Raw genomic sequence first — 27,590 nt, 5'->3', positions numbered from 1 at the left:
AAGGTGGATTACTTCCTTTTATGTTACTTGTACATACGTTGATGTTGTGAATAATAGGGGCCACCTTAAATCAAACTACAACTATCCTGTATGACTCTGGAGGAAGAACGCGCTGCTGTATCACTGATCAGCTGATCACCGGCGACCGAAACCCACTCAGAGTGATACGTCACCTCTCAGGCTTTTTTTTTGTAATGGAAACACGGCGAGTGAGAGGCCATTTGGGAGGGAGTGCCCTGAAACTTTCTGGGAGGCCACTCTACAGGGCTAATGGAAACACGCCTTATATATCTGGAATACCCCTTTATGTAAATACCATTGGATTTTTATATAGTTGGTAAAATAAAACAAGGAATTTGAAGACATCACATAAGACTGCTGTGTCTTGTGATTGGCATTTGTCCTTATTTTTGGATTCAGACAGCTCATCCCAAGAAAGGTGATTATTTTGCAGCTTACCCAGTTCACACATAACATACACAACTTTCAAACTCAATGGCAAGGTACGGAATTGACTAAACAACTGATCGATCTGAAAATATTTGAAAGGTGAACGGATAATCAAAGCAACCCAAAACTAATTAAAAGAGGCACTGAACATTGATCACTCAAACCACGTGATAGTGAATGCAATATGAATGCTAAAACTTGAAAATACAGTTCATTTGAAGTCTGTACTCAAACTTACCTACCAAACACCCTCCACAATACTTTTCTCTAGTGTTTGGTTAAGCACAGTTGTGCATTTTTTTCTGTAAAGAAGCTTCACATTACGAGTACTGAGGTGAAATCCAATAAGAAACGGTCACTCAAGGCACAGCTGAAACACACTCTGAAGCCAGGTGTAAACAGCACCAATGGATTTAGGCACAATTTTCATTTATTTGGATACAAAATACCAGGCAGGAACAGGCCTCTAGGCCTCTTCAAACCAAATTCAATTTCTTCGCAAAGCCAATATGAAATGCGATATTTGGCATTGGTCAACACAGGCTTGCAAGTTTTATTTGTTTATATTTCCACACAGGCTTTTCCACCTCACAATTTTGCCTGCAACTAATCAGCAACCATCATGTGACTTGCTGCATGCCACTTGTTGTTGGTTTATTGTCATTGTCTTTGACTAGCTGTAGTAGTATGATAATAAGTTTTTTTCGATAACTTAAACCATGACTCCCATGCTACTTTAGCTGGTGTGGACATCTTTAAAACAAACAGACCTGAAGGCAGGGAGTGCAGCAGTCTGTGAACATGCAGTGTTCTGTTTATTTTGAAGTATAACACTACAATGTGATCCTGCTTTTTGCAGCTCAGTTTGGAAGGAGAGAAACACTGAATCTTCAGTTGTGATGATAAAGTGGGAGGGGATGCAAGTGGAGACAAGGTAGCAGGATAAAAAGGAAAGGGAGAATGGAAGAGAAGAGGGAGTGGCCGGGAAGGGGCTTAGTGGGCATGTCTGAAAAGGATTGGACAGAGTGAGGTAGAAAGCAAAAGAGGACTGTATTTTGTGAAGGAGGAGAAGAAGAAGAAGAAGAAGAAGAAGGAGCTCAGAAAATGAAGTAGGAGAAAGGGCACAAAGGAGGTGGAGACAGAGAGTGGCAAAAGAGAGCACTTTACTGTGGTGAGGTGCTGCAGGATACAAGAGCTTATTTGATTGGTGAGTAAGTTGTCTCTGGGTTTGACTACATCTGCCTGTATTGATGCATCCAAAAATGTGATATAGTGCCATCTGGCTGCCAGCAGCAAAAGGTAGATGACTGTGCAACCTCCATTTTTGAAGTGATTGTTAATGATAGCATTAGGACATTATTTTTGTGAATTAGATGAAGATTTTTATTTGATGAATGCTAAATGTTTTGAGGCGAGATGCTGACCTCAGTGATGTTTTTTTTAAGGGGCACCGTTGGTGCTGAATTTGATTAATTACTTTCTTCTGTTTTTGTTATCTTCTCTTGTGCTAGTAGGTCAGTAGGTATTGTAAAGAAATTGACTCAGCCCTAAAGCTGTTTCGGCCATGTGTTTTAAGGTGGGACCAAAAGTTGTTTATTTGCCATCTGTGATTGTGTGAGCTCTGAGGGTGCCAGTCAAGTGTGAGTGTGAAAATGAGATTACAGGAAACCATGGTTTTTAGGTGTTAACTGCCCACTCAGCAGTCTTTAACTTAAGTTAATGTCTCTATAGCTGTAAGAAGTGTTACACAGTACTATTGTGATTGTGATTTCAGTCAAGTACTAGATGTGAAGGCTTTGGGAAGTCCTTAGATCGACACTTATAGTGGCAAGATAAAACTTTTCTTGAACTACTCTTAGCTTTGAAGACTTTGGATTGCACAGGAAAAAGAGATTTTTCATTGATGTGGAGTGGAAAATATGAACAGCTTCCTTTACCCAAAAAATGTTCTTAACACCAAGCCATGTTTACCTTTAAATCATTAGGAGATTCTAGTGAATTAGACGAGATTCATCACTCAGTGCGCCCCTTCGCCCCCCACAAGAGTGACCCGCCCTACGTTGGGAGAACCCCCTCACCATCGGCCACCACGGAGAGCACTCAGCAGACACACTCTCACCTTAGCCATCCTCCCCCGGAGGATCCGCTGGGACCTCTGCCTGACAACTGGGAGATGGCCTACACCGAGAATGGGGAGGTCTACTTTATAGAGTAAGTAACTCAAGGCATTAACACTCGTAGCATGCATAATGCAGCATGTCAGTGTTCACTTATTGGTGGATGCTGCTGGAGCTGGATTAAGTTGTTGTGTAAGCTCCACTAAAATGTTTTTAAAAGTTCCAAAGAGCTGATATTTTACATTTTTTATATTTATACTTAAACATATATCCATATATGGCCTAATGTATATGTCCCATTTTCAATGAAAGATGCATGTTATGCAGATCAGAAAGTATGGGCACGCTTTGTAATCAGACATCAAATATAGAAAGAACCCACGATTTCTCAAGCTTTCATATGATAACTAATTCAGTTTGTAGTTGCAGATCCATGTTTCTACTTAATATGATGTGCAGGATGTTGTTGTGTACACTAATTGAAAGCTTGGTAACCCTTTTTATGAAAGCCACATTTATAATGCATTATGATGGAATACATAGAGAATCATAATGCATTGATAATGATTAATGACTAGACTCATGAACACACATAATGAGTTCTGATTGGTTCTGATGAACTGGTGACTGCCCGATGGGGCTTTTTATACATTATGGCTCCCTATACTCACCTATACACACCTCAACAATCAGCTGTAGAAAGGACTCATAGTATCCAATGAGTCAAGAGCATCATTATCCATTATAATTAACTATAAGTCACTATATATATATATATATATATATATATATATACTATATCTATAATGTTTTAGGATTGCTCATCAATCGTTATGAATGCATTAAAAAAATATCCATTAATACCCTCATAAGCACTATGAATGTGCTCATCATAAAGTGTGTTATAGAAAGCTTTAGAAAATGTGCACATTCAAAAGATATGTAAGTCCAAGCAATATAATTGAGCATAAACCCAGACCACTGATCATTAGTTCAGCATGTGGCTACTATACTTGATTAAAATTTTGGGAGAGAAATTGATCACAGGTAAATTGCCTATAGTGACTTGGGCAAATTTTATGGTGGCGCCATTTTGCTATTTTTTTTTACTGTTACTCATCAGACCTAGATCCAATAGGGTACACCTGTAATATATACTGTGACCTTTTAAGATTGTTGTCAGTTTATAAAGGATAGTCCAGCTTCAGTGAGCCAAGCAAAATTCTGTTATTAAAGTCAATTATGGAAGAGCTTTTCCTCTAAAAGATCTTACTAGAGTTGTTTGTTTTCTTTCGTCCATACTATCATATACAAAATTGTTCTGAAGACACTGATTTTCCTCATTAACACAGCAAAACTCATGAAAAAGCAGCAAATCTCCATCTACAAATATGCTCTATAATCCATAAATCAGGTTAACATTTTAGAAATCCTTTTGTTACATAACAGAGTTTTCAGTTATTTCAATCACCTAAAGGTCATTTAATCTGTGTATATTTTTTTTCTATTTAGCCACAATACAAAGACCACCTCCTGGATAGACCCTCGGTGCCTGGACAAGCCTCAGAAACCCCTGGAAGAATGTGAAGATGATGGTGCGTTGTGCAAATTACAGATGTTTACACAAGAGTAGTGGTTCCCTCAGTGGCCTCTAGGTGTCAGTGTTGGGTCACGGATAACGGCGGGCAGTCATGATTTTTAACTACAAATATGTGCAAACACAGAGTGAAAAGCATTCCCTTTTTCTCATGATGTCACATGTTACTTCCACAAAATGAAATGTGATAATGTTATTTTTGGGATAATTTTGGTTAAAATTCTACCCCAACTCTGCTGCATCAAACCACAGTCATGACATGACAACTTGTGTTGCAATATTTTTCAAATGAGGCTGAGACTTTGTCTTTTAAATAACTAAATTGACTGACTGATGTGCAACTGCCCTCTGTAACCCCCCCCCCCCCCCCCTCCCCATTTAACAACGATCCTGTGCTGCTGTGCTGTCCGTCCCGCTGATCAGAAGGGGTACACACAGAGGAACTGGACAATGACCTAGGTAGGATCTCCTCTCATCTTTTACACAACAAACACATAACCCTACATTTATCGTCTCACCTCCACTGTCACCTTTGGTTTGCACAAATCTGATTTGTTATCAAAATTCAAAAAGTGTCAGCTGAATTGAGAAAAATGAGTAAGTGAAGATAATAGTCACACATCTACATAATGACGTGCACACCACCACCTCTGGATCATATGACAGTTTGGTGAGAGATGACTATGACAACGACTCTTGTAATCATCTGACACATTGTGCCACGCTGACAGAGATTTGAATTTTACCTTATTCTCAGTGTGTGGCTTTGATTTGAAACAAATCAGATCAGAAACACAACTCTCAACTTACCGAGTCCTTCCCATTCACCAAAACACTCATGCCACCAGAAAACCAGACACATTCACACACCATCAGATCATCATTTCATATATAGGTGACGAGAGGGCTGATCCGAGGAGGATTGTTAGAATGATGATTACCTATTGTGTGTCTCACTGAGCCAGACAGCAACAAGCCTTTTTGTTTTTCCTGAGGCCCATCATCACACTCACTTGCCTATTAGACCCAGCAGTGCGGTCACTTGTGCAGGATAAATGGTGTCTGGAGACAGTGCCCTGCACTTTTATGCATGGTTAATGAATTATGTCATTCCATTAAGGGAGCTATCTGATTAATGATCGTAGTAGCCCTTCATGATGACCATGGGACCAAAATGATAAAAAACACATTTCATATAATGTTCCTGTTTTTTTGTAGAATTTGCTATTGACAAATGAAAAAATGAAACATCTTCTATGTGCTTGATTTGTAACCAGTTTCAGTTTTGTGAAATGGGATTTTGCAAGGTTTTTCTTCGCTCCAGTGTCACTGACCTATTCAACAACTCTATTTTATTATTGGAATCAAGTATACTTTTTCAACATCTGCAAAAGCTTCATTAATCAATATTTGTTATATTAGCATCAAGTCAGATGACTAATTGTCATGTGAAAGGGGTCACCCACAAATATGCCACTACTTTTATGGGCTTTTCACAGTGCACTTAGCCTTAGGCCAAGGGAGCTGTTGGCACAATGCTGGCACATTCCAAGTTCGCTAACCCTGACTTTAGCCTAGGGCTTTCTGGCCCTGCTCCAGAGAAGGATTAGCTCAGAGTTTGCGGGGTTTGAAAATCGACCTAACCCGCGGCGAAAAGGTTGCCAGTGTGAAACTGGGCTAAGAAAACGAAATGAAACGGTATGAAAATCACAATTCTAATGATCATTGTTATCAGTATTATCGTGGTATTCTTAAAATGTGCTGAAAATGTTCAAATAGTGCTGATACACATCAGGGTTTGTACTGAAAACACAGACAAAGCATATATGATATAATAGCAACATAATATACACTATTTGGTTGCATTAACATTAACATTGATAACAGCCTTTCACACTGATTTTCTTTTGTATGTTCTGCATACACATCAATCATCTTTGATCAAGTTTCCCTCAGCATCCTTATTTAAAAAAAAAAGAAGATTAAACTTAAGTCTTAGACTGTCACGAAATCTAGTTTAATGATAGTTAAATTTGAAATGGTAATACTAACTGTCGGGAATTTAACCATGGTTTATAAATAAACCAGTAACCACTTCCTCCCTAAAGTAACAATGAAATTCTAGAATGTTAACGTGAGTATGTTCCAACAGACATTTAACCCAGGGCTGATGATGGACCTGGGCTCAGAGAATGCAGTCTGAACAGCCCCATAGCTTATTTCTAGCTCTTTTTTTCAGCATACAACAATAAAAACATCACAAAGACAGAACCTCACATGCAAAAAAAGTTGCCAGCCATCTACAGGACTTCAGTCTTGTTAGGAGCTCCAATTCTTGAGCATCAACAACCACTACTATGTTCTAACCATGAGATAACCATGAGATAGCCCTCGACTGGATGAACATGTTCAATAAATATTGATCAGCATAATCCAATTCAGCTGGGCAAAGGAACGCAATTAACTTCAGTTCTCTAAGGAGAAGCAGACAGAATTTTATGAACGCACGGCACACATGCACAGTGTGCCTCTAGTGCATGTTTACTCAAGAGAAATCAATCATAGCACAGTATTACGAGTGATGAGATGCAGATAGTTAAACATGTAATTCAACATGCTTGACTCCCCCTTGAATTCACAATGTGTTGTGGAAGGTGGGATGTGGGAAGAGGGGACACAGTGAGAAGAAAACACTGCTTAATGAATGACAGATTTCTCGTTTCCAATCAGTGAAATGTATGCTATATTGTTAAGATGGTTGCAGCACCAAATGTCCTTTCTCCCACACACACACACTTACACGCACACACACACACACACACACACACACACACACACACACACACACACACACACACACACACACACACACACACACACACACACACACAGGTGCCCAAAGGAGCAGATGCAGTGTGAAATCAGGTGTTAAAAATTTTGCAGAAGGCGATGCGGGACAGCATTCACCAACAACAGAGTCGCCCTGTACAACACTGACTCATTAACCTTACATCCCCTTTTAGCTGCATGTTCTTTTTGTGTTAGCTGCATTTATCAAATGTAAACAATATGGATTTATAGTAACTCAAGTTCCATGCAAGCATCGAATCGATGACTGATTCCAGATTTGTCTGTGGTTGCTCTCAGTTTTGCTTTGGCTAGTAGTTTTGCTACCTGGTCTGACTTAAATCTGTAAAGTCATGTTCATACCACTTAAACATTCCCATCTGGCATTTTTTACATCTGCTGCTGACTCCACTCCAACCAAGGGCGCTCGTTATTAGGAAGAACAGGAAGGCTCTCCAAGTTGGATGATTGTAATTGCCATCTACTTGCACTCAGGACGAGGCTTAACTGGTTGAGGGTAATTATATGTAAAACTGATACATCACAGGAGAGAAGTATTGGACAATCTGTGTTTGGAGCCAATTAGAAGCCTCTGACATTATCTATGTGGAGTCTGGCCAATAATCAATGCTGCTGTAATAAGATGGCTTTATTGGAGATAACAGCATCAGTTTCTCTGGCAAACACTGTAGAAATACAGCAAGATTACTGTACCATGAGGCAATTACACACTGTTGAAGTGGGCATAGTCATATTCATATCTTTGCCCAGTCACCATTGGTTATGATGTATTTAACTTTCTGTAAAAGGCTAGGTCTTACTCCACAAAGAGTGACTTATGAAACATGGAAAAATGAAAGACAAAAACATTATCAGACAGAGAAACCACAACCACACTACCATTGTGTTTAGCCAAAGACTGGTATCTCTTGGCTAAAATACTGATCACATTAAACATAAATGTGCTTTTTTGATAAATTCTATCGACTGTTTGTCGTTGCCATTGAGGTCAGGGCTGCATAATCATGGCGAAAGTCATAATCCCAACCATTTTGGTCAATATTGCAATGACACCTATTTAACATGACTACTCATTGACCTGAAACAGCATGCATTTATTTTTTAAGTGTCTTTTTTTTTAAAGTGTATTCTCTTGAACGTTAAATACAATAGTTTATATACATATAAATAAGGTCAACTATGTTGTAACATTAACGCACTTCCACCACCGACTCGAAACTCCGTAACAGATATTCAACAATTTAGAAAATGTTCATCAATTCCAGTCAGTAACTAAAGGGATCCACTGGAATTATAACACAAGACCAACACTGGATAATGGAATGCGGCATCATTTTATCTCTATTATCTTTTTTTCATCATCGTGTGAAGCCAGAATTGTAATTGAAAATAAAATCTGTATGAGGGGGAAAAATATAATTTGTCATTATGAGAAAAAATAAATCATCTAATCATTTTCTCACTTTTCCCCGCACATTTTCAGACTCGAGGCTTTTCAAATCAAGCATTTTTTGTTTGGGGTTTTGCACAATGATTTCAAAGCCTTGATTATTCCTACATCCTGCTCTCCCCAAGTGTCAGTTCCTTTTTTTCTCGTCCTCTGTCTGACCCCATCACTACTCCTTTCTCCCACCTCCTTTCATCCCAAGGGGGTTTTGCTCTGTTCTTATCTGATGTGTGGAAATGTCTGCAGTGTGAAGGGGTGGGGGGTGGGCTGTGTGTGTGCGTGTGTGCGTGCGTGTGTGCGTGCGTGTGTGTGTGTGTGGTTGGGCGTGTGTGTGTGTGTGTGTGTGTGTGTGTGTGTGTGTGTGGGGGGGGGGGGGGTGTTGAGTCACTCTGGCCCTTGGGACTGACTGACAGGCAGACACAATGGAGAAGCAAAAGGGCTACTGGTTTGCCTCTAATGGCACCCAGCAGCTACACAGCTTTGAGTTTTCCTTGTTTCCTCCTTCTCACTCACTTTTTTTCCCGCTTTCTCTCTCTCTTTCTGTTTTTTTTTTCATAGAACTTCCACCAGGATGGGAGAAAATAGATGATCCAGTGTATGGGGTCTACTATGTTGAGTAAGTAACGTACAGTATGTAAAAAAAAACTTGTATGCAAAATAGGCTGGCGCCACACATGCAGGAAGAAGAAGAAATGGCCCTCTTGAATTTTATCTTCTTGCTCATAAAAATAAATGCCTTCCTACATTTTTTCTTAACCTAACAAAAGAAACTGGTGACATTACTGTAAATACAAGCAGCTGTAATGTATATACAATCAACTGTAAGACGTCAGCTTTTACCAAAGCTATTTTGGTCTTTTGTGTACTGGAAAATGTAGGCCATTTTGTTTGTGTCATCATCATTTGGGATAACATACATCGTGTGTGTGTGTGTGTGTGTGTGTGTGTGTGTGTGTGTGTGTGTGTGTGTGTGTGTGTGTGTGTGTGTGTGTGTGTGTGTGTGTGTGTGTGTGTGTGTGTGTGTGTGTGTGTGTGTGTGTGTGTGTGTGTGTGTGTGTGTGTGTGTGTGTGTGTGTGTGTGTGTGTGTGTGTGTGTGTGTGTGTGTGTGTGTGTGTGCATATCATCTTGTGTGAAGCCCTTGGGCCTCAGCATTAATACGAATATTTTGTATGCGTTTTTGATGTTCAAAGCAGCACCTGGGGCTCTGCAATATATATCTTTTTTTTAATATACATAATTCACAAAGTTTCTGTACAATGCAGTAGTTTCAGGTGTAATTTCTCTGTGCTGGCAGGTTAGTGGAAAACCTCCCAGGGTTGGTGTGTGATGTGAAAGATGTGTCACACACATTTCAAAGAGTGGTTCTTGTGTGAGCATGGATGGAAGCATGTGTTTTGTGCCACTGTGTATTAATCAAAGCTTATCGCCATGTGTCCCCTCCCTCTCTTGACCCAATCTCTCTCTACTCTATTACCCTATCCTATCCTCTGTGTGTATTTTCCCTCCCTGCTGCGCTCCACTTTCCTGCTGATATTTACTTCTTGTCCTACATCCTGTTTTCTATTCTTACTTTCTGTTCCTCCTCCCACCCTTTAATTTTTATTCCTCAACCTTTATCCACTCATCCTTCCTCCCGCCGTCCCAAAGTCATATCAATAGGAAGACGCAGTATGAGAATCCAGTGTTGGAGGCTAAGAGGCGCAGGCAGCTGGAGCAGCAGCCTCAGCCCCAAAGCCAGCAGCCACCTGAAGGTGAGCGCTACATCCGAGGTTCGTTCACAAGCCCCCACCAAGGGCGTCATTTCTTTTCTCTCTATCTATGTGTGTGACTGAGTTGTCTTCATATGTCTTTGTACATGTGTGTGTGTGTGTATATTAAATACTGCCACTGTATTTCTTGATGTCGCCTGCTACTGCCTTATGATTTGCTAAGTGCCCTTCCATAAAGGCATAACTATTATTTACAGCTGTACGACGCAGCCTTTTTCAAGTTAATTTCCATTTTCTGTGTTGCTTTCGGACACTTGTTTGTGCTAATAACCTGAAAGCTTTTTTTTATTGGGTAATGACAGGTAAGTTTGTCTTCAACTGAGAACGATCTCAGTCTCTTTCCTACTTTGTGTCACTTTACAAAGCATTAAGTGCGACCAGCAATAACAGTGATGATTTAGCTCGCACAGCTGCAAAAACACATATGGATTGCTAACTTTGGTTGCTCCAGCATCCTATCTTAAATCATATGCATTCAAAGGACTTCCCGCAGAAAGATTAATTGTAAATGCAGGCAGGCCCAAATGTGAACTCTTCTATCACGCTTCACCTTCTGCTCAGTCAGCAGAAATAATTTGATTCCACTCGATTACCTGCTGACTTTCTCCCTATCTGAAGGCTCAATCTTTCTAACAAAAAACTCAATACCTTCAAGCTGGATTTTTACCCATTTTTTCCAATTCATTGTTGATTCTATCGCACTGTTAAGAATATTAATGTAGGTTGTATTCTGATCAGTGTTGCCTAGCGTAACAAGGTGATTAATCAGACGGAAGCCATTACGAGGAAATAGGTCGCTCTATTTAACACATTTTTGTTTAATAGAGACATGTGAAACGGTGTTAAAAGCTTCATGACGTTTCTACGACCTGTTAAACCTGAGGTTCAGTCATCTGAATGTAGGTTTAACATGATATATTGGTAGTTTTTTAATCCAATGATATCAGGCCAACGCCAGACATACCGGAAGATAATACCACAGAGAATTGTAAGACCTTTTCCTTCACAAGTTCCTCTGGTGTCATAGAAACCAAAATGGCTCTTTTTCCTCAAGTACACAGCAGTGCAGTAGGCCATGTTGTTCCAGAGCCCTTGGTCCCAGATTAGTCCACAAGTAGGGCAGCTGTGCATCTGTCCAAACCCCATCTAGAGAACATGTGCCTCTTGCTGTTGCAGAATGGATCGAGGACTCTGCCTTGGCAGGAGCCCCGCTGGCCAGCTATGCTGCCAACCAGGAAACTTACAGGGACCCTCAGACAGGACCTCCAGTGCCCAACGCGATGGGACAAAAACGTAAGTTCCCATCTCTATAGAACTAAAGTGTGAGACTTTATAAAGACATTGTTCCTCATTACCTTTCTGTCTTGAGATTGTGACTAAGGGCGTGATCACACTGTCCTCCCGGACCACGACCCGGACTTAAGGGTACTTGTCCCCCCTCCCTCTCCCCCCCGCGCCCCAGCCCCGTTTGTACTCACACTGCCTGGGCCACGGCCAATGCTTCTTGCTGTCCATACGCCATCACGCCGTAACAAGTCACACGCATTGATCGCGTGTGTGTGGCTTTGTTTACAAATCTTTCCATAGACCTCGGAGTTTTTGTGCGTCTTGTCGACTGTTTTTGAATATTTTCATCCGACCAAATCTGCAGTAAACACAACGTGAACCTTTCACCGCCATTGTTGTTGTTGTTAAATATCCGCGCATGATCCGTCCTTCTATTTACATGTCCGAACAGGCGGACATAACGCTACTGCCGTAGGGCTCGTGCTCGTGCTCGTGCTCGTACACGTGCGCACGCTCGTGCTCGTACATGTGCAAACGGCTCCGCTAAAGCCCACCTCTTTCAAGCGGGCCGTGGAGGGCCAGCTGGCCCCAGTTGAGCGCGGAGCGGTGCGCTCACACTACTTAAAGGTACTAGACTTTAGCTGAAAAACCGGTTTTGGCCGCGGGCAAAAGGATAGTGTGATCACGCTCTTAAGGGCGTGCTCACACTGTCCTCCCGGACCACGACCCGGACTTTAGGGTACTTGTCCCCCCTCCCTCTCCCCTCCGCGCCCCAGCCCTGTTTGTACTCACACTACCTCGGCCTCGGCCAATGCTTCTTGCTGTCCATAGGCCTTCAAGCTGTAACACGTCACACGCATTGATCGCGTGTGTGTGGCTTTGTTTACAGATCTTTCCGTAGACCTCGGAGTTTTTGTGCGTCTTGTCGACTGTTTTTGAATATTTTCATCCGACCAAATCTGCAGTAAACACAACGTGAACCTTTCACCACCATTGTTGTTGTTGTTAAATGTCCGCGCATGGTCCGTCCTTCTATTTACATGTCCGAACAGGCGGACATAACGCTACTGCCGTAGGGCTCGTGCTCGTGCTCGTGCTCGTGCTCGTACACGTGCGCACGCTCGTGCTTGTACATGTGCAAACGGCTCCGCTAAAGCCCACCTCTTTCAAGCGGGCCGTGGCGGCCCAGCTGGCCCCAGTTGAGCGCGGAGTGGGTGCGCTCACACTACTTAAAGGTACTAGACTTTAGCTGAAAAACCGGTTTTGGCCGCGGCCAAAAGGACAGTGTGATCACGCTCTTAGGCTATGAGTTACAGTGTGGTTTGTTTTCCTGAGCCAGTGCCTCAGGTCGTGTATGAGCTTCCATAATGGAGAACCAGTTATGAATTGACACTATAAAGCTGCTTTCTGTATATATTTTAACATCTATTCTTAATCAGTAAAATAGAATTCTACTCATCTGGTACATACAGTTAGCACTGGAGGCAGCATTTGTATTTTCCTCACCGAAAAAATCTAATCTATAGTTTTATTTTGTATATACGCTCCATTTGTGTTTACTGTGTTGCTTCTCATTGGATCTCTGTTATGTTGTTTTCATTTTCTGGATCAAATAATGGCCTAATTTCACCCGCCATTTAGCAGTACACACACCTACAGACACAGTGTCTAGCCGTTACTGTGTGTTTCCTTCTCCTGGTTGCCAGCTCCTTTTATACCAGCCTCCCACTAGCAGCTTGTGTAATTAGGACAGCCATGGCTGAGAATTAACTGCCTCACCCTGTCTCTCCCTTGCTGCTCAGTGGGATGTTTTTTCCTTTGCCCCATCAGTCTCTTTATGTTGCATCTCACATTCGTCTGTCTCTCGCTGTACTGTACTGTCCCCGGCCTTAACAATCATCCAGAGAAAGGCGTAATTTTAAATCTCGTTACCCAACTCCCTGCTTTCATATTTCTCCTGGTCTGTTCCTGCGACTCTGGAACATTTGTGGATAAAGCCGCCATCTATGTTCACAGTTTTGTTACATCTCTCCTGTTCTGAAAAAAAAAACAATATTCAAAGGCACCGCACACACAGACACACAAAATAAATACAGACACAGGAGCACTAACTGATTCCAATTGAATGCATAAACTACAGCAAAACATAATGTACAGTGGTACTGCTGGTCATTAAGCACAGATTCCTCTGTGATCTCTTCTTCTTCATGTGCACTCTCCGTCTGTATGCTTTCATTCTCTCCTTCACCTCTGCCGACATGTCAATAGTAATTTGTATGAAATGTGAAGTCATTTGTGGGAAGCCACATTTATAAACGGTTAGAGCGCAGCCTGGGCCTGTATTCAACCAATGTTACTTATTCCTCACATTCCTGACAGTAAGGAAGACCACGAATAAATACCTCACTCAGTTTTTTTTATTTTGACTGATTCCATCTCATGTCTGTCTTCATTCTATCCTTAATTCCAGATAATGAGGTAGAGATAGCATGAAGAACACAGAGGACTGCGTAATTGGAATTGAGATTGTTCTTGGGACTTAAGACCATTATGAAATGTGTTCCATGGATATCGCTCTGTTAATTAAACCCTCACAACCAGTGTTGAATGATTGATATATCGATATTCATATGCCCTAGAATTTTCCTTTTTCACTGGAGATCAAAATTAGAAAACAAATTATAAAAACTGTAATTTTTTTGTTCCGAATTTGATAGAATATCCGCTGTGGCTATACCACTGCTGAAATAGCATGGTTTTTTTTAAATAACCAAGGAACTTGAACAAAAACTTTTATTTTATATTAAAAAAAACTGAGAAATTGGTTCAGAAGAGAAGATTTAAATTTAAATTTTTATGAGGGCTATAGGATTAAAAAATGAATGGGTAAGTGTAGAGGCTCTTGCTAATATAACTGACTTCTTTACACACTTTGGGTTCAGTCTTTCCTCATTCCTACACGAAACATAATGTTTTCCATCAGACCTAAATAAATTGAACATACTCTCATCACTGAAGTCACCCTGGGCCAGTTCTCCTCTATTCACACAACATGCTCCTCAGAAATGGCAAATCTAGCCTTTTTATTATTTCTGCTGATGAGAGGTTTGTTTACTGCAGAGGGTCTAGCAGTGGCATAGCCACTGAACAATAAAAAAAACAGTATTTCAGAATAAATTAAGTATTTATAATCTGTTCTCTAGTGTATGTGTATATATATATATATACATACATATATATATATATATATATATATATATATATATATATATATATATATATACATACATGCATACATACCGGTACATAAATACATATATATATATATATATATGTATTTATGTATGTATGCATGTATGTATATATATATATATATATATATATATATATATATATATATATATATACATACATGCATACATACATAAATACATATATATATATATATATATATATATATTTATATATATATATATATAGGAATCGCTTGATGTGTTTTTCTGCAAATTTGACACAAACGTCCACTTCGACTCAAGGATGAACTGATAAGATTTTTCTCATTATGACAACATTTCACACAAATGTCTTATAGGATAAAATAATGAAGTGATGGCATTTTATATCCAAAAGGTAAACTTCACTGTGACGTCATAATATGTCTTTCATTATTCAACGCCATAACTCAGTAACAAAAGAGACAATTGGTCCGATATGGAATTGGTGACACTAATCTTGTATATGATGATTGTATAGATTGTATGTGCTTCCGGGTTGAAGATGTGTCTGAAGCATCAGTGTTTCACCAAAAATTACACTTAATAGCCTACACTGAATTCAAAGTATTGATTAAATATGTTATGTTAATCTGGACAGTGTGGATGTACACTGCAACTTGACTGGCTGGCGGAGGCATACAACCACCAAGGGGTTAATTCTAGTATGTGTTATGGTGAGACTTTGCTGTTTTAAAGGGTTAGTTCGGATTCACCAATTATAATAGTATTGATAAGTACCTCATACAGCCCCACTTCAGAATATCCAAAATATTCCTGTAATGTTTTTTGAGAACCCCCTTCATGCCAATGAGCAAAAGCATGTTACTGAAGCCCATATTCACTACATCACCAGACCATGAAGAGTTTCAGCCCTTTTGGTGATGTGCAAAGAGAAGCAACAAAGATACTTAATTCAATCAGTGCTATTCCATAGTTGTGTCTGAAAGATCTTAATGTAACTATCTGTGTTTGTGTGTTCAGGAGGGAAGCCTTTCTTTACTCGGAATCGATCCGAACTGAAGGGGACTTTTATCAATACCAAGCTGAAAAAAAGTCGTCGGGGGTTCGGCTTCACTGTTGTGGGAGGCGATGAGCCAGACGAGTTCCTGCAGATCAAAAGCCTGGTCCTGGATGGACCTGCTGCCCTTGATGGCAAAATGGAGACAGGTTGGTGTACTGCATTTATCAGATTCTACAAAGAAGGAATACTGCTTTTGAGTATATCTTTAGTTTGATTTTCTGACTGCTGATCATGCATAAGTAAGGAAGCTAAAACTCTGTATCTCATAAAAGGCTTTTGAAAATTGATCTCCTTAGATAAAAAATAAAATGTCTCCCTCTTCCTCAATCTAAGGTGACGTGATTGTAAGCGTCAACGACACATGTGTGCTAGGCTACACCCATGCCCAAGTTGTGAAGATCTTCCAGTCCATCCCAATTGGATCCATGGTCAACTTGGAGCTGTGCCGTGGCTACCCGTTGCCCTTTGACCCTGATGACCCCAACACTAGCCTGGTAACTTCTGTGGCCATTCTCGACAACAAAGAGCCCATCATTGTTAACGGTCAGGAGGCCCCCAACAGCTACGACTCGCCGTCCAGCCACGCCGGTCACAACAACAACAACGGCTCGATCAACGGAGGGGCACCCCTCAATGGCCTCCCCCGATCCCACAGCCCCTCGGCGGAGGTGGCTTCCGATACCTCTTCCCAGCACGGCTACCCCAGTGACGTGGTCAACCTGGCCTCATCCATTGCAACACAACCTGAGCTCATCACTGTACACATGGAGAAAGGAGACAAGGGCTTTGGCTTCACCATTGCAGACAGCCCCGGAGGTGGAGGGCAGAGGGTGAAGCAGATCGTGGACTACCCGCGCTGCCGTGGTCTCAAGGAGGGCGACATCATCGTGGAGGTGAACAAGAGAAACGTGCAGAGCATGTCGCACAACCAGGTGGTCGACATGCTCAGCAAGTGTCCCAAAGGCAGCGAGGTCACCATGCTGGTGCAGAGAGGTGAGTGGCTGCTGATCCCTCCTTATGCATGCTTATTGGCTCACTGAATGTGTCATTGTTGTTGTAACTGATGGGAGCCGATAGAGTTATATGCCGGTTTTGATTTACGTGCCCATATGTTTAAGAATTGCAAAACAAAACAAACATTTCTCATGAATTTGCATGATGCTGTTAACAAAAAAGAATAGGATTTTGCCTTACAGGCTTGCCCAGCTCACAGAGAACTCTTTTATTGACACGCATAGTTATTTATTCATGTTATAAAGGTTGCAAAGAAGAGAGAGATAATTATGCTTTGGAAGGAGGAGAAGAGCTGCAGAGAAAGTTGAAATAAAATATGAGGATGTGGCCAAATGGGAAGTTAGAAGAGAGAGTGAAGTGTTTACACTGAATAGCATTGACAGTCAAAATGTCATAGCTGTCCTGCAATGGAAAGGAGGCAGGGAGAAGGAAAAGTTAAAAGGTAAGATGAAGGAATTATAATATGAAGGGTAGAAACAGGAGAGAGCCATGGTTGTCGTTTCTCGTCAGAGTCTGAATATTCTCCCTTTTTTCTTCCATCCGTCTCATACGCAGTTACTCTCTGCCCAGGTTCAGATTCACTCCTCTCTGTTTCTGTCTACTGTGCCTGTTGATTGACTAACATTTCTTGTTTATTTTTGGCTTTTAGCGTATTCCCATGTTAAAGTTGCTTTGTAGATGCTACAGATTGTGCTGGCGTGAATTTTAACCACCCACCTGGCTCTCTGGCTTGGTATGAGCTGAAGCCATTTTGTTTTTAACGTGCAATTTAAGCGTTAGTTGGCTAGTGTCAGTGCAGTGAAAACATTGCATGTGAATGCTTCTGTTTGACGTGTACCACACAGCTTTTTGTCTTGGTTACTGATTGAAAATAATTGTTGCACAAAAACACTAAATGGAAATAAGCTACTGTGAATGGAGGATAAAACTAAAATGATTGAATTTTGGTATTGTGTGTGTGTGTGTGTGTGTGTGTGTGTGTGTGTATTATACTCTTCTGTAAGGTTAAGTTCTCAAAACTGTCGAGGGAATTGTTCAGATGAATGGCAGCCAAGTCACATTGTAGTGTCGCACTTTTTCTATCTACATGTCATTCATTCAATTCGTACCAATTTGTCTCTTTCTCCATACTGTCGCTCTCTTTTTGTCTGCCCGACACACACACATATACATACACACACCGCACAAATACATCGTTCCACTCCCCCTCACTGTTTTTCATAATAAGTAGCATTTCTTTATATTGCTAGTGTAGCAAGCCTTTAAAGTGATACAGCCTCATCATGTGTAGAGTTATAATGGTCAGTGACTGACTCCGACAGTGGGATATGACTTATGTGATTAAAAGAATGACTGAGCTAAAAGACAAAGCTATGTATGATGGTAATGCATATGAAGCTTTTTAATTGAACCAGCATTACTAAAAGCCTTCAATGATTGTTTTAATCCTACTTAGAGTTAGAAACGAAGGATGCAAGTCAGCAGAGAATAATACAACCACAGGAAACAAATGTATAGTGTCTATAAACGCGTATAAACAGACATCAGGACCGCCGTCGGACTCATGCTTGTACATGTGCAAACGTGCTTTACAAAAGCTCGCCTTCCCAAAGGGGTCGCTGCCGGCAAGCATGCCTGGGCTCGGTACGGTTACACTCACACTGGTCAAACGAACTAGACTTTAGCCATGAAGCGTGCTTGGTACAGATGGACAGTGTGAGTGCGCCCTGAAGTACCAAGTGCTGTATGTTTTACAAATATGCTAAATAACAAATTGGACTAATGCAGTGTGTTGACTTCCTTTATTTGTCCCACACAGCAGCTGGGTATTAAACCTCCACGTTTCTTATGGTACCAACTAAAAAATGTGTTTGTAGCATTATAGTATCAAAAGCTGTCATGTCCTAAAACCTGCCATTGATTCCTTCAGATTCATACTCTTTTCTTTTTTTTTTGGACACCTTGGATATAAATATATTTGCTATTTTAAACAAGCTCTTATACAGACGCTTGTGTTTGGCTTCCATTGTAAAAGAAACAAAAGGTTTTTGTAGAAAAGTACCAGAGATCTATCACACCAGTACTGAACATGTGTGATTAATAAACAGCCCCATCCAACATCTGGACATGGATATGAAATATGTGCAAGTGTGAGAATTCAATTTGTTGTAGACATGAACAACAACATTTTTATTGATCTAGGGCTGCAACAAATAATGATTTCCATTCCATCACAGTTTCCCAGAGTCTTCAGATGTTTTGCTTTATCCAACCAATATTCAGTTCCCAATAACATAGCAGACATAAAGCATTATTATCACATTTATCACAATGAAGAAGCTGGCACAATTGTTACTTGATAAATGAATTAACAATTAGTTGATCATCAAAATCATTGATATTGAAGATTTAGAGATTTAAATTGTTGTTATATTCAATTCATAATGTAACGTCTAAGGAGGCTCAGTTCCAATGGCTATGGCAGAAATAATGAGTAACTTACTGGCCTATATTTTATTGTGTAAAGAGTAAGAGTTTATATACAGTATATGCCAATCTGAAGGTACATGAGACAGATGATAAAAGGGAGCCTTTCAGATAGAGGGTGAATACAGGTATATTCAGACAGAAAGTATGAGAAATAAAGTGTTTTTTGAACATTGAAGCATGTTAAAATAAACCCAAAATACAAGTCTGAACTTGAATGAGCATAATATGTCTCCTTTATCAAAGCCATATGGACATACTCTTTGCTTGTATTGGTTCGTATTTCTTCCTCCCATGGAACTGCCACACATTTTTTACATGTCAATGCAACACCCACATTGCTATCATTCACATTTCTTACATACATGTACACATGCACACTGGCACTTGAGCAGGTTCTAGATACGGTGCCTTAATTACTCTCCCGCGCTTCCTCTCCTCTGTGCTTTCTCACTTGGGCCCGCTCCGCCGGTAGCAAGGCACACTGGCCTCTAATTGGGGTCCTGATGTCAGCTTTGCTTATCATACACATACATTTTTTTTTCTCCTGTGCTCTCTTTCCTCTCCTTCTATCCATCAAGAATCTCTACTTCCCTGAGCAAACACCGTTTGTGCATGTACTTACATGCACACACACACACACACACACACATCCACACATGCTCAGTGTCAGTCTCAAACGTGAACAGTCATGCATCCAATTATGGATTTAAGCCTGGTACGGTCTTAATTGGTGGAGATCTCCCCCATCCTCCAACCCTGCACCCCCCCATTTGCTATTTCTTTTCTCCCACTTTCCATATGTAGATTCACACTCGCTCGCCCACGTGAAGATGGGAGCCAGTCCCTGAGGACCAGCACACTAAGATTCGCACTCGTTAAGTCTGCCGTGTGCAACAGTGTGCCCCCTCACCCCTCTTTCTCACCATGTGTGAGCATGTGCGCAAGTCAACTGGTGCGAAAATGTGAGCGTGTGTTTCTATGCATCAGCATGTATCTCATTGTGAAAAACCTGTTTGGTCCAGTTAATACACAGAGGAAGAACCATCGACAGGTCAGACCGTCCGGTTATGAGACTTTGACGGTGTTTCATAGTTTATGAACTGAGGTTTTACGGACTATTTGTACTGCGATATACTGCGTATAAGCCCCACAGGCATGATTTATTACTTCAATCAGCTCTGTGTTTCGTGATACATTGTTCTTTCATTTGTCTAATTACACTGCTCTAATGTGCTCATTTTCCCCTGCCTGTCATCTCCTGCCCTCACTGATGCGCTGATATAATTCATTTTGGCCTCCAATGTCTTGCCGTAGCACAGATGCTAATTTCCTATCCCCTGTTCCCTTTAAAAAGGTTTAAATGTAACAGGGTCTGTAGGGATGCATACACTTGCTCTACAGCCTGTTTTCAGCTAAAATCTCTTTTGGTATCGAATTCCTGAAACAGCCTCTCAATAGTCCAGCAACTCATGTCATTGGTCAGCTGTAAGAAAATTAATCCCATTTGTCTAAACATTCGTTTTTTTCAGCTTTTTTTAAGCTGTAACATATTAGTCCCTGTATTGGGCAATCAGGCCTTGCACCCTTCTTCTCTCAGATATGGACCTTTTCTTCCCTCCCATGTAGCCAGCCGACAGACAAATGGCAGTTTGAGGGACTTACGCTGGCATGAGGGATTAAAGTATTTTACAAATGTAAGTGCGTGTCTGATGAACCCCTCCACAGCACAGTTGGTTTCCTTACCTCCTTTGAATAGACGGATATCTAAATACCCAAACAAATGTCTGAGACCGTAGATTATTTGTAGGTCTACTTGGAAAACTCTTAAGAGCCTTTCATCTACAAAGCATCCATAGTGTTAGGGCGCACTCACACTGTCCATCAGTACTGTGCCCCGGGCTTTAGGGTACTTGTCCCCCCCTCCCTCTCCCCCCGTGCACCAGACCCGTTTGTACTCACACTACCTGGGCCTCGCGCGAATGCTTCTTACCTGCCTATACGTCATCACGGCATAACACATCACACGCCTTTATTGACCTTATCGGGATGCGCCTCTTTGTTTACAAATCTTTCCATAGAACTCAGAGTTTTTGTGCGTCTTGTCCGACTGTTTTTGAATATTTTCATCTGACCAAATCTGCAGTAAACACTCCACCTCCGCATCACACCATCGTGAACCTTTCGCCGCCATTGTTTTAAATGTCCGCTTGGTCCGTCCTTCCGTCCGAAAAGGCGCACATAAAATTACGTCAGAACCGCCGTAGGCCTCGTGCTCGTGCTCGTACACATGCGCACACTTGTGCTCGTACATGTGCAAACGTGCTTTACAAAAGCCCACCTCTCCCAAACGGGACGTTGCCGGCAAGCATACCGCTCCTAGGCGCGTTACGATTGCACTCACACTGGTCAAACGAACTAGACTTTAGCCGTGAAACGTGCTTGGGTACGGTATGGATGGACAGTGTTAGTGCGCCCTTAAAGAGAGGGTTTTTCTTCTCGTTTACGTTTGTTTTTCCATCTTCTCATTGCCTTTAAGTGCACTTTGAAGGAGATTTATTGTACCCTTGAAGACAGACAGTGGTTTGAAATGTTGTCCTTTGTTTTTTCATGGACGTGTGGCTTAAAGAGGTTAAAAGCACCAGGTGGATCATTGCCACACTAGATAGCTCTTATTGGAATAACGTTGAGGCAAGTGAGCAGACAGCTTGTAAATGCCTCCTGTCAGAAAGCACTCTACAGACCAGTGTTCTTTGAGGACACACACTGAAGAGGCACACAATTACGTGAACTTGCATAACCTGTGTAAACAAACTCACAGTTACCGGCATGCACATTCATGAGGCCTGTATAATGTGGACAGTCTTGTGTACACCCATTAGAGAGAGATAAATGTAGATGATGGGTCCCTGCACAGACCAAAGCAAGGAAATCAATTCACTCTATGGGCAGGAAGAGTCGTATTTTTGCCCACTTGGCATTAAAAATTCTGCTGACTGCATGTTCCAATGGCACCATAACGAACAGCAATGCAGTCCTCAAAAGCAATGCTGGGGGAGCAGCCTGCCTGATAGGTGCCCACTATTCACCTCCGCTCATTTTTGGCTTGCCGGAGGCCTTGTGCCTGTGAATCACTGCTTGTTGCGCAGCGATAGGGTGAGTCTCTCTCTCTCTCCCTCAAGCCCCACCAATCTCCCATGTCTATACAACTCTATAGCTATTGAGCAAGTTGTAAATCTCCACTATTGCACCATCCTTTGGTTCTATGACGATGCTCTGCAGATAATCTGCGCTTGGGTCTCGTCTGGATGGATGTCTGTATTTGTGGGAGGAGGAGATTTCACCTCTGCTCTTTAAACGTCATGGGAGGCTCAATACAGGGAAAAACGTTATGAACTGTCAAATTTTTAATTTTTTCAAAAAAACTTTTTGCATGCATCTTTGTTTTGTATCGGCGCATTCTCTGTCACACTTAATTTCACTGTTTACACACGCACACATAGAGGAAGCTAAATTAAGCTGTACTCTGTGAAGTGTCACATCCTGGCTACTGATGTAAACAGCTGATGTGAGCCTTTCACTCCTTGGAGACCGTCTGTCAGTTCCCCACGGTCACCAGTTACTGTCACCACAGTGACAGATGGACCTGCCTGTTGGAAGCCATCACTCCTAGCCAAGATCTACCAACACGCGCGTGCACTGTGGACAGACATAATCTGCTTAATAATAGCTTCCGTTTAGCGACTGCTGTGCTGCCAGGTTTTTTGCAACAGTTGCTATCTGTTCAAGGGAAATGTACAGTCGAGGGTATAGTACGGCCTGTCAACCTGAACCAGTCGACTGCAATTAATCCAAACAATCCTACAGTGGGTCCATTATTTGAAAGCTGAGGATTTAGTCGTCCCTCTCTCACCAAGACCAGCCGAGAACGCCCACCTGTCCAGAGACGCTCTTTCCTCCCTCTTGTATGTAATTAGTACTGGATGTTGGCCCAAACACCCACAATACCTTTTGGTCTGGGAGCTTCAAACACCCAGTGGTGTTTCACACACTCAAACACACAAAACCCCTAAGAACGGCTTCTGTCTATTGATCTAGTTTTGTGCACAGTTTTGCTTTATTTTTCAAACGGCATCAATTCCTCACAGTTTAGTTGAGCTCTATATCTATAAATTAATATTTAACTTGGTAATATTGTGTGTCCAGTAAAATGTATATAGATTCCACGGTAAAGTACAGTGTGAAAACCTGAATCACTCTGTGTCTGAGAGGGTTTGTCCGTTTTGTGTATCAACGTGTCAAAAAGCTAGGAGTGAGAGACATTGACAGACAGCAGCAGCAGATCAGTCGTAGTGGAGAGAGGAAGGATAATCAAATGGTAGCCTGACAGCATGCTTAGCCCAGAGAGAATTCCTCGGAATTGACAGTTTGCACCTGCATCCGTGTCTGATTTAGGGGATTGCTATGTACTCCTGAATGAATGATGGGGAAGGAGAATAAGGAGAGAAGAAAAAAAAAGCTTCAGACCCAACACAGTTGGAGCTCTCAGTTGTGAATGAACCCAGATATCTGAAAAATAAACTGTGTGTGTGTGTGTGTGTGTGTGTGTGTGTGTGTGTGTGTGTGTGTGTGTGTGTGTGTGTGTGTGTGTGTGTGTGTGTGTGTGTGTGTGTGTGTGTGTGTGTGTGTGTGTGTGTGTGTGTGTGTGTGTGTGTGTGTGTGTGTGTGTGTGTGTGTGTGTGTGTGTGTGTGTGTGTGTGTGTGTGTGTGTGTGTGTCTGTGTGTCTGAATACTATAGAGGTAAAAACACACCAGGTTTTGCATCTTCTCTTTGTTTCATGCATGCCTTCTCCCGCTCTCATTTCCATAACTTTATACAACTGTTTATCTCATGCAGAGTCGAGGGAAGGAGGGACATACTGAAGGGGGTGGGGGGGCTGCGTTAGCGTTTCAGTCACCCGTCAGTCTTTCTTTGTGTGCTTCTCTGGGATAATGATATTTCTGTGATGATCTTTCTGGTCACTGCTCACTCAAGCAGAAACCTGTCTGTCATACCTAAAGCACGCCTCGATTTGAGATGGGAGCACCGCGAGAAGCTGCCTGATGCCTGTGTTTGCAGCTGAGAGGATGTTTACCAGCATATGGGGGGTGGGAGGGAGAAACTGAGATGGAGGGGCGGGGGTAGAAAGAGAAAGAGCGAGAGGGTGGGTGGGTGATGATGCTGAGGAAAGAAAAGGGAGGGAGGATAGTGTGCAGTGAGGTGAGAAAGAGAGAGAAAGGGAAAGGGAAAAAAAGGAAAAGGCAGCACGGAAGGGAGAGACGGGGAGGACGCTGCAACTGCCTATAGATGCTGGAGCCTTCGACAGCGGAGCGTGGCGCTCAGCGGACACAGGAAGATGGTCTCAGTAAGAGGGGAACTGACGGTTGCCTATAATTTAATGTTCAGTATCTTGGACTCCTTCTCCATGGGTAATGCTACGGCCAGGAACTCCAGAGCACAGCTCTCTCTTCTCCTCTCTACTCCTCTCTCTCTGTTCTCTGGCTTAGTTGCTCTCCAGGATTCTGTCCTTTCCTCTCTACTCTCACTTTCCTCCTACCTCAAACACATACATACACACTCACTCACATGCGTGCGCCGCCGTCGGGTAGCCAGGCGACAGCGAGCGCTGGGTTAGCCCTTAGGGCTAGCCCCACTCTTATGCTGCACCAGTCAAGCCAAGCACTGGTCACAGCAGTGATGCAGATAGATCGCGCTGCCTGCGCCCCCATCCCCCCTCCCTTCCTCCTTGAACGCCGGCCGCGTATTGGCAAGCAAAGGAACCAAGCAGGGAAAGAGAGGAAAGGAGGGAGAAGGAGACAAGGGCTAGATGAGCACTGTTGTGACATTGTTTTGGAGTCTGTTATTTGTTTTTTTGGCATTATTTTTTAATTAATTTTGCTTTCTTTTTTTTCTGACATGATTGCTTTACTAAAACTACATCGGTGACCTTCTCCTTTTTTCTTTTCCCCATTTCTCTCTGCCTTCACAGGGGTGGCACCTGCAAAGAAGAGCCCAAAACTGGTAAGCAGTTGATTTTTATCTATACGTTTCTCCTACCCATTCATCCTCACTTCTCTGTGCCCGATCTACATGGTGTTTCTGTCAGTGGGATGATTGGCTCACTTTCCCCGCCTCTCCTCTCTTACCTCATCTCTTACTCTCCTCTTTAAGGTATAACTTGTGCTGAAGTTGTGGGTCTGTTTGGGGGGGGTTGGACAAGAGGCTTTGATACGCAGCGTGAGCTGGGTTGCTAACGCACTGATGATCATATCGCGCAGGGTGATAATCTTGCAGCCTGAGAGTTGGCATCACAGTTGAGAGTCTGCCTCATCTGATATTTGCTGCATTAATGGAGGGACCCTATTGACTATCTGACTGACTGTTTGTCAATTTTGTTTTGCAGGATGATTTTGATCTGGCTCCTCCATACAGAGATTACACTAGGATGGTATGTGATGTCATTGAGATGGGGTAAATGGGGAATTGGGGAATGAGGTATGGTGGCGTGGTGCTGGGTATGTAATGCGTTAGATGATAATGGTGAAGGTGTAGCATTGTTAAAGTAGTTGATGGAGGTGATGATAATAGCATTAATGCTTGTTGTTTTAACATGTTTGGTAACATTAGGCTGTTTGTGTTCATTAAAACACACAAAAGATGATTGCTTATGCTATGAAACATCTTGGCAATGAACCTAAGCGTGGCCTGCTAGTGGTGAAGCAGGACTGAGCCGAGTAGCAGCAGGGATTTGTCTTCACCCTCCACTCCCCCCTCCATCCCTCCTTCCCATCTTCTGTCTCCTTAATAAGTTATTGGAGCAGCAGAAACCAATGTATTAGACTAGTCTCGGAGCACAAAGGGAGAAACAATGACTGCAGAAGGTCAAATCTAATAGATACATCAAGAACAAGAGATTTGTTTTCCCCATTTGATAGGGGAATTGACAGGAATCGAATATACTACCGCATCGGCCAATGGAAGCACTGTTTTGTTGTGAAAAATATTTTGCGGTCAAGGGGAAACATCAGTCCTGAGGTTTGACTTTAGCGCCAAACAATTGTGTGACCAATTATATGAATCTATTGTTTTTTACTTCATCACACAACCCAGTGAGGTAACACTCATATCATTGATAGAGTAAGCACTCCAACTGGATCGACTGGCTCCGACTTTATATTTGCTAAAGCGTCAAGCTTCTTTTTTTTTTTTTTCTAACAAGGGTGATGCATATAAACATGAATTGCAGAGGTGTCTGAGGCTGATTCAGGGAGTAATGAGTCTGAATTTATTGAAGACATGGTTGCACTTTGAAGGCCAAACACTTTGATATTTGAGAACAGATGTATTTTTGTCTACAACTGATGTGCTGGGAGGCCACATGATGTGAAGAGACTGAGCTGCTGTCATTTTCTCTTATTGTCTTAAAATATCTTCCTTTCTTTCTCACGCTCCGTCTGTAACCCTTTCCCTTCGCTGTATGAAATCTTCAGAGAAATGAGGAAGATGGGACTTTGTGCCACGGGTAGTGGCAAGGATTTTTTACTTGTACTCTCAGCATACTTGTGCTTCAGCTCAGGGTTGTATGTGCTTCACTCGGCTCAAGCACCACTCCCTTCAAATCCTCAAGCAGGTGCTTAAGTGCCTGTGTTATTGAGGGGCCAGTGGCAATTTATGAGGAGTTTTACATTTCTGGCTTCACAAGTAAAATCCTCCCTTGATTTCAGACCACACAAGTGCTTTTTTCACTGTGAATATCTCTACATATGCAGCAGGGGATGCAGTTTCTTCTTCATACATTCCACTCTGTTTAACAAAAAGAATCGGCAATGTACATTTGTAAGTTGAGCTACAGTTGTTTCTCCCACAGCTGAATGACTTAATCATGAGAAACCTCTGAGGGCTTTTTTTTTTCGCCCTTTGTATGCTAAGATAATAGTCTGAATAAAATAGTTGTGCTGAATATGGTAGCAACCCAACAATGGTTGACATTATACACTAATTGGTTTCTTTTACCCCAAGGAGCAGCACTCTTTAATCTTTTTGACCCCTTCTCCAAACTTCTTCTGTATTCTAATCTTCACCCCACTGATTCACATTTCAAAAAGCACAGCCCCTTGTCTTTACACTGCGGAGTTAGCAATAACCTTTTTTTGTGTCTACCAATGTGTCGGCACCCAGTTTAGCCTCCATGTTTACAGGTGTACTGACACAACTGAC

At 41.9% G+C, this 27,590-nt stretch overlaps 1 protein-coding gene across 5 annotated transcripts in view; it reads left to right on the top strand.

The window, feature by feature from the left end:
* magi1b (membrane associated guanylate kinase, WW and PDZ domain containing 1b) overlaps positions 1-27,590 on the top strand; it is a 158,200-nt gene that overhangs the window by 106,397 nt on the left and 24,213 nt on the right. For 3 of the 5 annotated variants that reach the window (XM_083939095.1, XM_083939094.1, XM_083939098.1), the window contains exons 5-14: positions 2,436-2,661; positions 4,080-4,162; positions 4,588-4,623; positions 9,038-9,095; positions 10,128-10,249; positions 11,426-11,542; positions 15,793-15,978; positions 16,166-16,825; positions 25,363-25,394; positions 25,777-25,821. In XM_083939095.1, coding sequence (XP_083795221.1) covers positions 2,436-2,661; positions 4,080-4,162; positions 4,588-4,623; positions 9,038-9,095; positions 10,128-10,249; positions 11,426-11,542; positions 15,793-15,978; positions 16,166-16,825; positions 25,363-25,394; positions 25,777-25,821 — 1,565 coding nt within the window. The remainder of the gene's footprint in view (positions 1-2,435; positions 2,662-4,079; positions 4,163-4,587; positions 4,624-9,037; positions 9,096-10,127; positions 10,250-11,425; positions 11,543-15,792; positions 15,979-16,165; positions 16,826-25,362; positions 25,395-25,776; positions 25,822-27,590) is intronic. The other 2 variants (XM_083939096.1, XM_083939097.1) reach the window with 2 other exon arrangements.

The sequence above is a fragment of the Echiichthys vipera genome (genome assembly GCF_963691815.1).
Source record: "Echiichthys vipera genome assembly, chromosome: X".
Taxonomy (NCBI): Eukaryota; Metazoa; Chordata; class Actinopteri; order Perciformes; family Trachinidae; genus Echiichthys; species Echiichthys vipera.
The sequence above is the reverse complement of the archived record's forward strand: the minus strand, read 5'-3'. Positions and strand labels throughout refer to the sequence as shown.